This window comes from Sparassis crispa (genome assembly GCF_003851025.1).
Source record: "Sparassis crispa DNA, contig_000000F, whole genome shotgun sequence".
NCBI lineage: Eukaryota > Fungi > Basidiomycota > Agaricomycetes > Polyporales > Sparassidaceae > Sparassis > Sparassis crispa.
This window is the reverse complement of record NW_020939747.1, coordinates 1,099,698-1,115,071: the sequence shown is the minus strand read 5'-3', so window position 1 is coordinate 1,115,071 and position 15,374 is coordinate 1,099,698. Positions and strand designations below refer to the sequence as shown.

At 55.4% G+C, this 15,374-nt stretch overlaps 4 protein-coding genes across 4 annotated transcripts; 2 read left to right on the top strand and 2 right to left on the bottom strand.

Annotated features, from left to right (window-relative positions):
* Positions 1–406: 406 nt before the first annotated feature.
* On the top strand, positions 407–3,866 carry SCP_0103680 (hypothetical protein; the record flags this gene model as incomplete). Its single annotated transcript, XM_027752605.1, has 2 exons — positions 407–1,816; positions 1,872–3,866. The coding sequence occupies 2 exons, from the start codon at positions 407–409 to the stop codon at positions 3,864–3,866; spliced, it is 3,405 nt and encodes a 1,134-aa protein (XP_027608406.1).
* Positions 3,867–4,619: 753 nt separating this feature from the next.
* Positions 4,620–8,090, top strand: SCP_0103670 (hypothetical protein; the record flags this gene model as incomplete). The annotated part of the gene is made up of 6 exons (XM_027752604.1): positions 4,620–5,487; positions 5,546–6,119; positions 6,171–7,167; positions 7,221–7,568; positions 7,630–7,986; positions 8,037–8,090. 6 exons carry the CDS (start codon positions 4,620–4,622, stop codon positions 8,088–8,090), a joined length of 3,198 nt encoding a protein of 1,065 aa, XP_027608405.1.
* Positions 8,091–8,259: 169 nt separating this feature from the next.
* Positions 8,260–11,496, bottom strand: SCP_0103660 (predicted protein; the record flags this gene model as incomplete). The annotated part of the gene is made up of 8 exons (XM_027752603.1): positions 8,260–9,783; positions 9,834–10,025; positions 10,079–10,239; positions 10,302–10,499; positions 10,552–10,752; positions 10,800–11,170; positions 11,230–11,393; positions 11,449–11,496. 8 exons carry the CDS (start codon positions 11,494–11,496, stop codon positions 8,260–8,262), a joined length of 2,859 nt encoding a protein of 952 aa, XP_027608404.1.
* A 635-nt stretch (positions 11,497–12,131) lies between these two features.
* SCP_0103650 (Guanine nucleotide-binding protein subunit beta) lies at positions 12,132–13,414 on the bottom strand (the record flags this gene model as incomplete). Its single annotated transcript, XM_027752602.1, has 5 exons — positions 12,132–12,143; positions 12,203–12,515; positions 12,567–12,698; positions 12,755–13,235; positions 13,300–13,414. The coding sequence occupies 5 exons, from the start codon at positions 13,412–13,414 to the stop codon at positions 12,132–12,134; spliced, it is 1,053 nt and encodes a 350-aa protein (XP_027608403.1).
* Positions 13,415–15,374: the final 1,960 nt, after the last annotated feature.

Here is a 15,374-nt window from a genome sequence, read left to right as displayed (position 1 = left end):
ACCACGTTTGCAAAAGTGCATGAGGTGCTGTGCTCCGAGCTAAGACACCACCAGTTGCCAGTATGTAGTTGGGAGTAATTTATCGAGTTCTTGTATTCTCAGCATGTTCAATTGTATTACTAGCATACCCTACCTGCAGTTTGTCCTGCCTCTCTACCCGTGTGTGCTGCGGCTAAGTAGTTTCAAAATTTGTTCGTGTCCACTAGTTCCGACAGCCGGTCGTGGAGTCGGCATTTTGGGCGCACGCACGTGCCCAGTTGCGTATTGGCGCAGGGCGCACTGCATCCAGCACACCGTCACAAGTGCACCGAACCATGCACTCTCTTCTTGACTAGACCCTATACTACCGTAACAACTTCATTATTCCCTTCTTCTTTCCGACAGCGATACTGCTGTGGGTCAGAGCATGTCGTTCAAGGCGCTGCTCTACGTATACGTGCTCGGTGGAGTAACATTTATCCCGTTGCTCATCCTCGGAGCCATCGTCTACACCATCTACACCTCCGTCCCAGTCGAGGATATCAACAAGGAGAAGGCCACGCAACAAGTCAAAGAGCACGCGGACGCGGACGCGGAGCGCGAGGATGCGGAGCCCTCAGCGACCGGTGCGCAGGCGGAAGTGAACGACCTCCCGAAAGTGCGCAAGGGCTGGCTCACCGTGCGCCGGACGTTCCACCAGACGCCGTCGGAGGCGTCGTACGTAGGCATGGTGCGCGGCTTCCTGGATGCGCGCTCCAAGGACGCGAAGCGCTCGCGTCCGAAGGACATGTGGTACGTCGTGCTGAAGGGCAAGATACTCTACCTCTATGAGGATGAGCTCATGACCGAGTGCGAGGCCGCCATCGAGCTGGGCAGCCATGAGGTTCTCATCTATCCCGAGGGCCAGCCGGACGGCGAGCTCTTTGCGCGGCGGAATGCGATCTGCCTCAGACCCAAGATGCCGCTGCTGCACCAGGAGATGCCGAATATTACGAAAGAGATGGAGATGGAGGACGAGGATGTTGAGGAGAAGGTGGAGGAGAAGGGCGGAGGTGCGAAACATAAGCAGAAGGAGCGGGAACGACTGGTGGAGAACGAGAAGCAGCGGGAGGAGGCTCGGGAGGAAGCACTGGACATCTCGACGCCCTGGTTCATCTTCGTCCGCTCCATCGTGGACATGGAAGACTGGTATCATGCTCTGTTACACGCGTCTGACCATCCAGCGAACTGCCCGATGCTCCCTCCTCTCGAGCCAGTGTTCCAGCCGGCTGATATGCTACACCTTGTCTCCACTCTGGACGAACAGCCAGACGTGATCCCGATGCGATGGCTAAACGCGCTTCTTGGGCGCGTATTCTTCAGCTACTATCGCACACACAAGCTGGAGAAGTACATCATAGGTCGGTTGATGAAGAAGATATCTAGAATCAAGCGGCCCACGTTCCTCTCAGACATAGTCGTCAGGGAGGTATCCGTGGGGAACAAGACGCCGACATTGAGCAAACCCATGCTGAAGGAGTTAACCAAGGAGGGCGATGCGGCATTGGAGCTCCATCTGCATTACAAGGGCGAATTCCGCATCACCGTGGAAGCCACCGCCACCATCAACTTGGGTGCACGTTTCAAATCGTACACCGTCAAGCTGGTTTTGGCGTTGGTGCTAAGGGAAATCGAGGGAAACTTGCTCCTCAAGGTGAAGCGGCCACCAAGCAGTCGGATCTGGTATGCATTCACACAAATGCCGAGGATTGTCTTGGACGTCGAGCCGGTCGTGAGCGACCGTCAGATTACGTGGAGCATGATACTGAGTACTATTCAGTCGAGGGTGAGGGAGGTGGTAAGTGGAAATGATCTCATACTGGACGATGTAAGAGGCTGAAAGCGAATATTAGATTCAGGAATCAATAGTGCTGCCCAACATGGACGATATCTCGTTCTTCGAGAGCACAAAGTACCAGCGCCGCGGGGGAATTTGGGCAGATGCTTCTCGTCACGAGCAACCGAAACCACCATCCTCATTTTCTCCACCTCTCACTCTTCCAAGCGAAGGCCGTTCAATGGCATCTGCGCAAGTACCAGACGCAGCAAAAGGCATACCGCTCACCACTGAGCTGCCGCAAATGCAGCGGTCTCAGTCCGCTGTGGAGCCTCAGACGGAAGGAGAATCTTCAGGACCTCCGGAGGGTGTTCCGATGCGTGCTACCGTCTCAGGTGTAACGACGTCCACACCTGCTATGTCGCCTCCACGGCGTAGGTCATGGTTCGGTGCTGTGGCCGGAGACGAATCGGAAGCGTCTAGCAGTAAACTGAATCCAGATGCGAGCTACGACGGGATCCAGAGGGGTAGATCTTCCGGGGCGGACAGCATCTCGGCGCGCAGGTCCGTTTCCAACCCGATCCATGTCACCGAAGACACATCGGACGGTTTCACTCCGCAAGCGCTGGACGGCGGCGACGGCGGTGACTCACTCGCGCCAAGTCTTGCTCGCCGGACGTCGTCGCATCGCTCTCATTCTTATTCCTCGTCTTCGCGGGATGCGTCGTCGCCACCGTCTTCGGATGAGGAGTCCCCCGCTCCTTCGGTCCGTTCCAGCATTATGGGGAACCGTGGCGTGCGGACGAACGGTTCCGTACATAATGCACCTGCTAGTCCAACAGCGTCTTCGTTCCTGCAGACTCTCAAGTCTCGTGCGGGAGATAAACAGGCGCTCAGCAATACGGCCAAGGAGGCGATGCGCAAATGGGGTGTAAACTGGGGTGGGTTGCGGCGCGAGAGCAACGGAAACACGAGCAGCGGAAATGCGAGCGGTCGAGACGATGCTGACAACGCGGATCCGCAGCACCTGCCAGAACCAAGGACGCATAGGCCAAGACCCAGTTACGCTGAGGTCCGGGCTACTGTCGAGCAACGACGGGAGCGCGGGCTCTCTTCGGAGCAGACGCTGGGAGCCGATCTTCGCGCATCCGACCCGATTCCAATACCGCAGAACGGGAAGGGGAAGGAGCGCGAGCGTAGTGTCTCTCCCTCTCCGTTACTGGATAACGCGGGATCCTCGGTTCATTCTACTGGTGGTTTATCAACGTCCACCCCGCCGCAGCCAGGTGCAGGTGCCCGATCGACTTCTATACCAAGGTCCGTCTCTCCGTCACTGGCCTTGCAGCGAAGCGAGTCGCACAAGTCGAACGATGAAGAGGAGCCGCATTTGCCCATTCACACGCAGCCACCCCAAGCGAGGACGATGACCATTCCAGGCATACATGCGAGTCATCGCGGAGAGGTCATGTCGATGGGCTATGCTCCACCACCACCGCCCCCCAATGTACCGTCGGAGACAAGGAAGGCGCCTGCCATCCAGAGCGTGTACCGTCTCTGGAAGAACCCCAACGCGCCTTCTTCCAGTCCACCGCCACGTGGGACAGAGTCTGCACCTGAAACGCTCTCTGGGTCCGGCGGACATGACCAGGACCCTGCGCTGTCACCACCCGAAGCCCAAGCTGACGCGCCTCCGCCACCACGCCCCGTTCCTCCCCCTCTTCCCCCACGCACGAACTCCGCACACGCTCTGCTGGCGAAGGCTGACGTGGTCAGGCGCGCGGCTGAGGCAGATCCGTCGGTGTCACCTGCCTCGGCAGCGTTACAATCAATCGTGTCGAAGGACAGGAGCAAACGGTCGTCGCTTGAACGTCCTGCAGTTGCAGGGGCGAGTGCACCGTCATCACCTGGCCCGTCGGGTCCAGAGGGCGCGTCCGACTCGGGGTCGGCTTCGCCTCCTTCCATGCCGGTCGACCCTGCTTCCTCCGCAGCCCCCGTGCAAAAGCTTAGCCCAGTGCCGCCCGCCCTTCCGCCAAGGAGGAACATGAACTCTGCCCCCGCAGCGTTATCGTGATCTTGCTCGGTCTGTTGTAATATGTCTGGTTCGCGCACTGTAATTTTACCTGCATTGCTGCTTCTGTCTTGTCGTGGACGTCACCTGCATATCTTATTGTCTCACTGTGGATTTACGTATCGCCCACATACAGTTGTCACTAGCTGGACTCGTGGCGGGGATGATGACCGATGACCGGTAGGCGTGCTACTCGGATTGGACTCGATGAGAACGATGTCAGGTCAGTCAGGTTGCCCCTGCCCAGTAGGATGGCGGTCAGATGCGCGTTCATCTCTGCCTCGTTCTTGGGAGCAAAATGGGTCCGCGAAGAGCGGTGACAGTTTATAGATATGATGATCACGGATGAGCACGTCAAGTTCTGAACATCTGAGCATCTGAACGTCCCCCTCGTCGACGTGCAGATGCACACGCGTGCCTTCTCTGAGTCAAAAAGTATGCCGTCGAGAAGTCGCTGAGGACGACGAGGACGACGAACGACTGCGCATGCTAATTTGAGTCAACGTTGATCGGGCGTGTGTAGTAAAAGCACGTTGCGGGGAAGTTCGCGGGTAGGTCGATCTCTGGCGCCGGCGGTGGTCGCCATTGCGACACCGGATAAACATTAGCCTCTGAGCTTTGTGCGTAACCGATTGCTCTTGCACTGCCAGGACCCGTCTCCGCCTAGCTCAGGTATTTATCTTATCCTCTTCTCTCCGACTCCCTTTTCACTTATTGTTCTACAAGGTTGGCAGAGACATTCACGAACACACATGCATGGCTTCTAACACCACCAGTCACGATACTCACGACACACAGAGGCCGAAGGCAGACGCCACCGCCGCTGCGCCTGATGATCCCGCCAACTCTCTCTCCCCTGATCCGTCAACTTATACCAAGTACAGGAGTCTCGTCATCTCCCCAAACCTCCATGCTGCCCTCGAGTACGAGGAACGCACGCGTCCCGGTGCGTACAACAACCTAGGTTACTCCTCAGGCTCCCCGGTCGCTGGTGGGCTGCCCCCGCCACCTCGGCCGAAGAGTCGAGGAAAGAGAGCACCCTCACCGCCAAAGTCTGCCGCTTCATCTGCACAGAACTCCCCTACAGTTTCTCTACACTCTATCGGCGCTGGCAATGCGGATGCTTCCTCGTCAAACCCTTATATCAACCCGGCACCGAGACTATCGTTCCTACTGCGCGAGAACACTCTGCCGGTAGCTGACCCTACCAGTGCGCCTCACGAACCCTTGGATGACCAGCACACGAATGCTACTACTACACGATTCCGTGACGATCCACCCACATCACCCAGAGACCCTATACCTTCACCGCAAACCGAACTCAGAAGGGCTTCCACAGATCTCCAGCGGCCAAACTCCCGACATAACCGGTATTTCTCCTCGTTAGCTCGAGTTGAGAAGATCTTCGGCAAGGGCAAGAATGCCCTCGGTGTATCCTCTGATCCCAACACGCGCAATGAGAGACGAATGAGTGATGCCGGCCTGCCTGAGGCGGGCGATGCGCAGGAGACGGGTAGTAAAGACACAGTGATGCGTCCATATCGACGCATTTTGGACCGCGGTGCGAAGTTGACCACTCCTTCGCAACATCACTACGCGCTGAGTGCGCCGAATTCACCGACTAGTGCGTTCCCCTCGTACATGTTTGAGAGGTGGTACCAACGACTAGTGTTTTACTGCAGATGGATTCCAATCGCAATCAGTGGCGTCGCCGTCGTCCCGTGTCGCATCGCCGACGGCTATTGCTGGCCAGGCGATGGTCCCTCGGCCTTTATTTTCCCACGCCCGCCAGGCGTCGGATATGTCGATGGGCAGTCTTTCTCCCGACTCTGAGTCCACGCACAACCCGCCCTCTACCATCACCCACACCCGTATCAGTATTTCCAGTACCATATACTCCTCTAATAGCCGCTCCTTCGACGACTCTCACTATCGTGCTCAAGGCCGGTCCTCCATGAGCGCAGATCGCGAGTCTTTTATCGACTTTGCTTCGCCTTCCTTCTCCTCATCCTCTTCGGATATCCCCCACGAGAACGGACCTAACAAGCTCGTCGTGTTTCCTTTTAGCGCGCCAGAATCATCCGCATCTAAGTTCAGTCCTAATATCGAGACGTCGTCATCGCCTGCGAAACCCGTACTGCCGCGCTTGACCACCACAACCACAACCACAACCGCTACGACCACCGCAATAACGGCAACGCCATCCGCAAAGCCCCCGTTGCCAACTGCACCGAAGCCGAATTTTCGTAGATCAAGGTCTGCTCAGCCCCCGACTCGCCGATCGCATCCTCCTGATGACACCGCCAGGCCCACCACGCTGCACATTTCCGCAGCAGACGCCGACCGCCATTTCCACGGCATGCCGCCGACGACAAATCTGCTAAACCCACGCGAGCGGGCAGAGCTTGTCCGCAAGACACAGAAGCTCACACATCTGTTCGGCCAGACACCAGGTGTCGCATTGGAAATGCCTGGTTCCGACCCCGTCATTGACGGCTGCCTGCCGGGAAATTTGTCGCTCAATTTAACGAAGAGGAAGCACCACAAGGGCACGTTGTCGCTGTCTGCTGACACACTGCTGTCAGGACGTAACCCTGCGAGCGGCCAGTACACGATTCCCGCCGTGCGAGGAAGGCCCACTCTGGCCCACCACGAGGATAACTCCACTTATTCATTTTCGTTTCCAGTGAACCGCTCGTCCGAGGACAGCGCGCGTCCGTCGAGAGACGTGGGGCATGTGATCGAGATAGGCTCTCAGAAAGGGGACCCGTCGAGTGATTGGGATAGCCATAACGGCCACGGACGGCCAGGCCGAGGGGTGGAATCGCCCACCTCGTTCATAGACCTGTCAGACGAGGAGGGGGCCCATGATGCCATCTCGGACCATCACCCTGGCCAGACGCCTAAAATCCGCAGGCGTCGCGACCGCCCACTGTCCCCTTCTTCCCCTTCTACACCGTCTCTGCTCAGCCTGTCCTCAGAACAGCAGGCGGAGGAGGAACGGCGGCGAAAGCGGGACAAGCTGGCCAAGCTCCACCGCTTCCTCGGATCCCGCGTTCCAGCGCACCTCGTACTTGGCACGCTCGACGAGGGCGAACCCTTGCCTGATCCAGCACCGTCGCCGCAAGGCGTCATGTATGAAGAAATCGACACTAGGAAGGTCCGCATGCCTCTCAGGCGGCGCCGAAGCAGCTCGGCGGCCGAGTTTTCTGCCACCTGGTCGAAGGATGTCGAGAGGCTGAAGGAAGACCTAAATGAGCGAGAGAAGGCGATTAACGTGCGAAGGGCTGTGAAGATGGAGAAGGTGCGTACACATTTCTAGTTCCCGGACCAATGAACTGATAGTCCGACCGATAGTTGTTCGGAGTCGCGCCCCCGCAGAAGTTGTACCACACTCGTCAGCCTGTCTTGGGACCTGTCAGTGGTGCGTCCGCGGTTCCGGGTGCGAGTGGTCCGCCACTTTCTCCCAGTTCCCCCGCGTTCGCTGCTGCACGAGGCTTGTCGACGAGTCCTCGTAGTAGCAACATCAACCAGTCGTCCTACAAACCCAAGTGGAAGAAGCAAGCCCGTCCTGGCACTGCCGAATCTTCCAAGCCGCTCATCACATCCGAGCAGGACGACATCCTCGATCCATCTCAGACCCTGTCGGACGTCTACCTACACTATCGTCATTCATTGAACTCGTTGAACGATATCATCGACCGGGTGAGTCGTCTCGGTGTCTAGCTTAACGTCTGAGTGCTTAGCTTATCCCCTCACCCGTCAGGACGATAAGCAGTCCTTGGCGGAGTTGCATGACTACCTAAGCGGCAACCAACAAGATCCTCTTCCTCAATCTCCTTCAAGTGGAATGTTTACCCTCGTTCCGCCGTCTGCGAAGGCCGACCGCCGCCACTCACTACCATCTCGAACATCCATAATCTCCGTGGCATCGTCTGAGTTCAGCATCGCCACTCCAACCCCAGAAGACTCGACGTTCCAAGCGCGGCGTCGCACAGCTGCCAAACTGACACAGTTCTTTGGCGTCAACTACCGCGATCTCATGAACGAGATTCTAGAGAGCATAGAGAAGGGCCTCGAGGACGAACGTGGCAGAGGCAGCTTGAGACCGGCGGAAGTTCAAGTACGTTTCTGCTCCGTTCCTTACATCCCTAGTGCTTACAACCACCCCAGGATCTGCAGCAGAAATTAGTGAATCTGAAGACGAAGCGGGATCGCTTTAACTAAAATCATCAGATACCAATGTTTGCATCGGACACACCATCTATGTTACTCGTCATCCCATATAGTACTCATCTTTCTTTAATGGCATATACGCTGCGCGCAAGTCATAGCTCGGTCTTCCTCACTCTGTACATCAGTCGCATAGCTTCCACAATGTACCGTAGCCTACAGTCTATAGGATTACAAGGTCGCCCTCGCACGAATGACACCAGAATATGTGAGCTTCATCCAAGAACTGTGGCTTCTTCAACGACGGAGATGCTGGTTCAGGGAAGGGCTCGACGACTGTAGAGAGGCCTGCGAAGCTCGGGAGGGGAGAAGATAACTTTGACGATGGACGAGAGGTGTTGATAGCAGCCGCGACTTCACTGTCAATGCGCGCCTTCAGCATGCCCAGGCTCACCCTCCGCTTGTGCCGAGCCTCCAGTGACAACCCGTCGAACGCGGACGGGGGCGGCGCAAGATTGGGTGACCTGTGAGACGTGAATGACGCGCGACGCAGCTCATCTGAATGGTCGACCGCCCGACTAGAAGGCCGGAAAGGTAGGGCAGATCTCTGCGACGCGCGAGAAGACGGACGTAGTTGCGCATGCTGATCCTCCAATACCGAAACCTGTTTCTGCAACGAGTGTGCCCGTGCTTCGGCCTGGAAGATGGACGTCTCGAGCGAGCGTATTTGTGACTGTGCTGAAGACAACTCGAGGACATGTTGTTGCTTCAATGAGCTCAACATCTCCTCGTCGAGAGAGTGAGGTCCGGGAGTGGATGGCGACGAGACCGCATCCCGGAGATGTTCCAGCTCTTCGTCTTTCGATGCGAGCTCAGCGCGCAGCGCATCCATCTCGCCCCGGGTATGCTCGAGGAAGTCCTGCGCTTCCTCCTGCGCACGCTGGCGCTCTTCCAACTCGATACGTAGTTGGGAGAGCTGTTCCATGTGCGTCTGCAAAGTAGAAGACAGATGGTCGACCTCCTCAAAATGACGCTCCGTCATCTGGTGGTAGTTGGCGCGTTCGGCTTCCAAGTCCTGGATGCTACTGCGTGTCTGCTCGAGTTCTAACTGCAGTTCAGTATATGCTTTGTGGAGCTCTAACGTGCTTTCGTGGGATGACGAGCGTTCCTTCTCCAAAGTAACCTTCGCCGCCTGCCGTTCCCTGTCCGCCTGTTCTTTGCCGTCCCGCAGCTCATCCAGGCTGGCTTCCAGCTGGGCTATGGTCGCGTCACGAGCTCGCAACGCGTTTTGCAGGCTGTCCGCTTTGTCAGTGAGATCCAGCTTGGCGTTTGTAAGCTCGACGATCTTCGGGCGCATCTCATTGACATTACGCATGAGAGTGAACCCTTCGGTCTGCAGCTGCGTCTGCATTCGTTCAGCCTCGTCCACCCGCAGGTTCGCCGTCCGCGCGTCGCTCTGGGCCTGCTGCAGTTGTCGAGCGGTGGTCGTCAGCTCTGCGGCGAGGCGTGCCAGTCTCTGTTGTAGGTCGTTGACAGCGCTCTGGCGGTCTTCTTCCTGGGACAGCAGAGATGTTTTGTCATTAGCCAAGCTGTCTCGTTCCGCAGCTACGGCTGCGAGCTGCTCCTGCGTCGTGGCATGCTGTTTCTCCGACTCAGCATGGCGGCCACGCCAGTCTGCCTCTGCATCAGTCCGCAGGCGGACCTGTGCTTCGAAGGCATCCCGCTCGGCTTTCATAGCACTATTGATCTGAAGGAAGATATGAATGACTACCGCAGGTGGCAAAGCATTGCATGTACCTGTTTCAGCTTGGAGAGCTGGAATTCTAGGTCATCAGCGCGGTCCTGGGTATTCTGCAGCGTCGCCTCCAGGCGTTCTACGCGATCATCGCTCTGGATTTGTTCTTCCAGTTCGTGTATCCGACGAGAATACTGCTCCGCTTGGTTACGCAATTCGCTAGTGGTACCTGTTAGCAGTTGGATTTCTCGCTCCTGCGGATCATCTATGAGGAAAACATCCTAATAGAAAGAACACGAGAACGAACTTGATCTTTGCATTTATCCGTCAGCACCTTCTCGCTGGACGAAAGCTGGATGAGCTGGTCAGCGGACTCGCGTCCTTCAGCTTCTAGCTGGTGCACGAGCTTTTGAAGCCTCTCTGCGTTTTCTTGCTCAGTTTGAAGTAGGCTTTCCGCTTCCTGCAATCCTGACCGGTGGAACTCGTGAATCATACAAATACAAAGCTGAATAATCCGATTCAATACGCACTTGACTCAACATCTCCTAGTTGCTCCAGCGAAGCAGTCAAAGATGTTTTCTCTGACACTAGAAGAGAGATGGTCTGCTGTTGCTGATCAGAGCGGTCGCCGTAGTCCTGGACGCTTCGTTCAAGCTCCTTGATGCGTTCATGGAGAGTCCGTGAGCTGTTGCGCTCGGTGATGAGGGCGGCTTCGGTCTCCTGGACCTCTGCCGAGACGTGTTAATACTATAGTCGCTGGTATCGAACGAAAGTGCATACTAGACTGCACCAGGTTCAATTGGTCAATGGTCCGGCTTAACGAGGCCGTCTCAGAAGCTAGTGTCGCCGCCGCTGTTTCCTCTTGCCGTTTCAGCTGTCCTGAAAGTTGTTTGGCGTCCGCCTCTATTCGCTGGAGATCCTTTTGAAGCTTTCCAGACTTTGCGCACTCTTCTTGTAGGAGCTCATGGGTATGCTGCGCCTCTGTGAACGCGGTCAGCAGAGAACCTGGTGGAAGAAACAACTCTTACTCGACTCCATTTGCTTTAGATGCTCCAGTGACGCAGTCAATGAAGCCTTTTCTGATTCCAACACAGAGATGGCGCGTCGTTGGTCCTGGACTAAGGCACGCAAATACTCTCGTTCAGTGGCATTAGTAGGCGGTGAGAAGGAGGGACTGGAGGCAGGCGGGCTGATTATAGGCGAGCTGGAAATAGGTGGGCTGATAACAGATGTGCTAGTTGCAGGTGGGCTAGTTGCGGGACTACCGGCAGTGGGCAAACGCGAGTATACTACAAGAGGTGAGGGAACAGCTACCGCATGCGACGGATTAGAGTCCACTCGATGTAGCCCGGACAGCCAGCTCGCATCTGAGCCATTCTCCGGAGCATGCTTCCCGAAACTGCATACGATACAATTAGCCGTACATAACACGAATTAGGGGTAGTAATATGTACCTACAGGTCTCCTGCATTCCTGGTGCCCTTCTCATCTTCCACGACCGTTAGGGAGGTGTCCGAAGGCGCAGGTGAGAATGCTCGCGAAGGCGGGAGGTTCGGGGATGAAATGGTGGGACTAGAAGCAGCTGGTGTACCACTAGCCTTCTGCTGCTGCCTCTTCTTGAGCTAGCGTAATGGTTCTGCGTCACTAAAGTCATCCTTAGAAACGAGATGTACATACCATGGCACGCGCTCGTGCAGCCTTCGCTGCACGGTCGTCCTCGGACATGGTGTGCGTGAATTAGAGACGTCAGTCGTCAACGTTGTCAGAAATAAAGCACAGAAGCTAACAAACAACCGAAGACAGGGAACAGGTAGGAGGTAAAGATGCACAGATAGCCTGACAGCGTAAAGGTGAGATCCACGTTCTGTGTCTTGGGCACGGGAGAAGAAGCACGTGATTTCTCGAAACTTAACTCGCATTGAATCTCGAAGACCGACCGAAGACAGACACCAGCTTGGTCCAGTCAAACAGGAGACGGAAAGTGTAGATTCTGTATTCTGTAGTGTCAAAGGAGCAGGGGAGGCACGTCGAGACAGGAACTGCCGCGTGAGCGCGAAGAGCGGAGGAAAGAGCCTCGAACAGAGTATAAGTCACAAGAAAAATGATGCCACTCCATGTTATATAACTGTTGAAGAAAAGTGCTAATGATGACGACGAACGCGTAAAGACAGGCTCTAGGCGAACCCGTAACAACGGGACGCAGGTGAGTAGTAAAAATACCCATATAAACTGACAGATATCGATATAGCGACAGAGGAGACTACGATCCAGGGTGCACTCGCAAAGAGGCAGAGACGATATGAGAAGCAGAGGATGTAATGATCATGGTATGAAGAAGACAGGCTCCTGTCCAATGGTGTTTACGCCCAAACCTACGCAACATAAGCTGTTAGCGCAAAGCCACCATGATCAGGCGCTTAAGATATCATACCCTGAGCGTGCTGTCCCAACTGCCTGTGCAGAGCGCCATGCCATCTGCGCTGACTCCCAAGCAGCTGACACGGTTCTCGTGACCAGTGAGAACACCCACTCGCTCGCCTTTGAGGGTGTCCCACACATTGCAGGTCCAATCGTCATAGCCACCGAAGAGAATGCGACCAGAGATTGAAAATGCGACTGAAGTAATACCGCAAAGAATGTTGTCGTGGGTGAACGAGTTCAGCTCCCGATCCGCTCGGATGTCAAACAAGCGGCAGGATGCGTCATCTGAGCCAGTCGCGAAGGCATCACCATTGGGGAAGAAGCTGAGACAGTAGTCAATAACTAAACGACTGTAAGAATCTCAGTAGACTCACTTCACAGCATTGATGTCTGACTCATGACCGGTGAAAGTCTGGGTAGCCTTACCACTGCGGATATCCCACAGCTTGGCTGTAGCATCACAAGCACCAGAAACAAACACATTCTGGTTAGGGCCCAGCGACAAGCTGTAAGAGACGGAATGAGTGCGATACGGACACGGAACTGCTGAGAATAAGTTCACCTCATCACGTCACCGGTGTGGTCACTGAACTCCACGACACGAACTCCTGCCTCAATATCCCATAGCATGCACGTCATATCGCCGGAACTGGTTACAATTTGACGATCGTTGAGGAAACGGCAGCAACTGAGGTAGCCCGAGTGTGCGCTAAGCTCACGAGCACCTTTGACGTTGTTACCTTCCTTCGAGTGCAGGTTGTAAATGGAACAAATGTTGTCGAGACCTCCACACGCAACGTAGTTGCCGGAGGGTGAATAAGCGCAGGTCATTACCCAACTTGATCGCAAGGGGATGGCGTGAACCTTGTTTGTGGTGTAAGCATCCCAGACGATAAGCTTGCCATCCTGCGAAGCGGAAACGAGATGTCTGCGGTCAGTCGCCCAGTGCATAGCGTAAATCTTGGCCAAATGACCGCGCAGAGCCCGGCGCGGCCGCATAACGATGCGAGGCAACGCAGCGACTTCCGCAGCCATAGCTCGCACTATAGTGACGCACAGATTTTCCGCATAAGCAACGCCTGAAGGGAAAGAAAAGAAACTACTAACAACTGGTGTCAGCTGAGGACTCTCTCCGTGCTCGGATTTTCTCCCTCAGGCTCTCTGCCTCGCGCCTGGCAGCCGCAATCCTCTCCTGGATATCTCCCTGGGGTGATTGAGACATGTTTTTGCACTGTTACCGAGCGGAAAGAACGAATAATTGAGCTGTGCAGAATGTGAAAATCAGGTGCACTGGAACAGGGCACAGAGAGACCGTCGCACGATGCTAGAAATCGCGCGCAAAGGGAAGAAGCAGAGCAACGGAATGAGTCTGGATTTGTGCGTGGGAATACCAAGACTTGCCCGCGGCGAAGCGAGATATTCAGTGATGGATACGAGGAAAGCTCGCAGAAGAAGGAGAGCAACCACGGCCAGCAACGAGAGCTACGAGGTGGGACAGGGGATAGACGGAGAGAGAGGAGATGGCGACTGTCAGAATATGGGACCGCTGATGAGCAACGGCCAGCGGACCTGTCCGCTCTCGTCCTCCCACGCCCGCTACCCGCTTCTTGCCGGCCCTGGTCTAGCACATCCTCACCCAATTTCCCTCACCACTCACAGCTACCACTTTTGCGGTGTAAATTCAGAAAAATGTCCAGCTATCCCGGTTTTTTTTTGCACATGCAGTCCGAGCCTAAGTCACCGCAAGCGCTAATGTTACGACAGGTAACCAACTCATCTTCCGTCTTCCAAGGATCGCTCACTGATGGCGTGACTCATTGACAGTCAGAGCTTCATCCATGGCCAGAGTACACATCCGTGTAATGGCCGCATGCTCCTGAAAATAATTCGTCCTGGTCGCAATGCAGCTGGTCCGCTCGGTCGCCCGGTTTGTCTTCGTGCAGGATTTTCTCCCAGTGTCCAGGCCCTAGCGGATTGCACACAACAGCAGCGACAGACCTCTGAATTCGTGCCATTTACTCTGGAAATTTCAGCGCAGCTACAGTCTCCCGACTTTGAATACCGCAATTGTGATCAACGATTTCAGCGATCACCACAGCGCCTCCCCCAGCGCCAGCTTCATTGCCCCCATGACATCATTCGTTTGCCTTTCAACCTCCTTCAAAGGCTGCGATGTATGACTGTACTGAGGATATCTCCTCGAGGGGGATATTTGCCATCTTCCCCTGCTGTAGCGCCGACATATTGTTTCCGAAAAGCCCGTGCTAGGAGTCACTCCGCTGACCTGTCTGAGGGTAATTGTCCTGGGGAGCCGGAAGCCGTGATCCAATACTGCGTTCAGCGCTGCTTCGGTACAATCTTATACTCCCGGTGTGCGTTCTATGGTGGATGTGGATGTTGAAACCCACCACCTCTGGCCCACTTCGGTAACATATTGGGCGACCGAAATTTGAGCGCGGTTGCGGTCTTTCTCTCCTGACGTTGGACGGAGCATAACCTCAAGGTTCCGTGAGACATTAAACAAGTACACGTGTGGATATGTGTTGAAGGGTGTCCTCGCGTGGGTATGGGCACCTGGCGTGCCTGCGACGCGCACACTTCCTTGCTGCACCAGATTGCCATTGGCGAGATGGCTCCGTTGCTATACGTAATAGCTAGGTATGTTTAGCTTCTGCAGGTATCTGATAACTGTGCTATTGCTAGGGGACCTTCCGTCGCAAAGCTCTCTTCGTGGAAACGGATCCCGAAGCTCCGCTTGTAGTCGGATCACAAACAGCGTCCCACATCCTACCGCGCAGTGGATTCAGTAACTTGCGGCGACTTTGTCTTTCAAATGGCGACCACATCTGTGGAGTTGAACCTTGAGCTTGGCTATAGTCACTAGAGTGGAAAGTGCCATGCACTTCAGCAGGAATGTGCCCCTAATTTATTGCTGGCGGTTGGTGAGCTCACGCTCTGCACTGTGTCAATAAATGGATAACTATGAGCATGTCCAAGTGTTTTGTGCTTTAGAAATCATGGACCGTCGGGCCTTTCCACTGAGCTTTTCACTTACAGTTATACCTTAGGCGATCGTCCTCTTATATCGGCCAGTGCACTGGAGAAAACGCCCTTGCAGACAACGCTGCAGGGGGTCCACAATCTGGCACATTTGGCTCCAAGGTGGTGCTATCTCGCAGTTG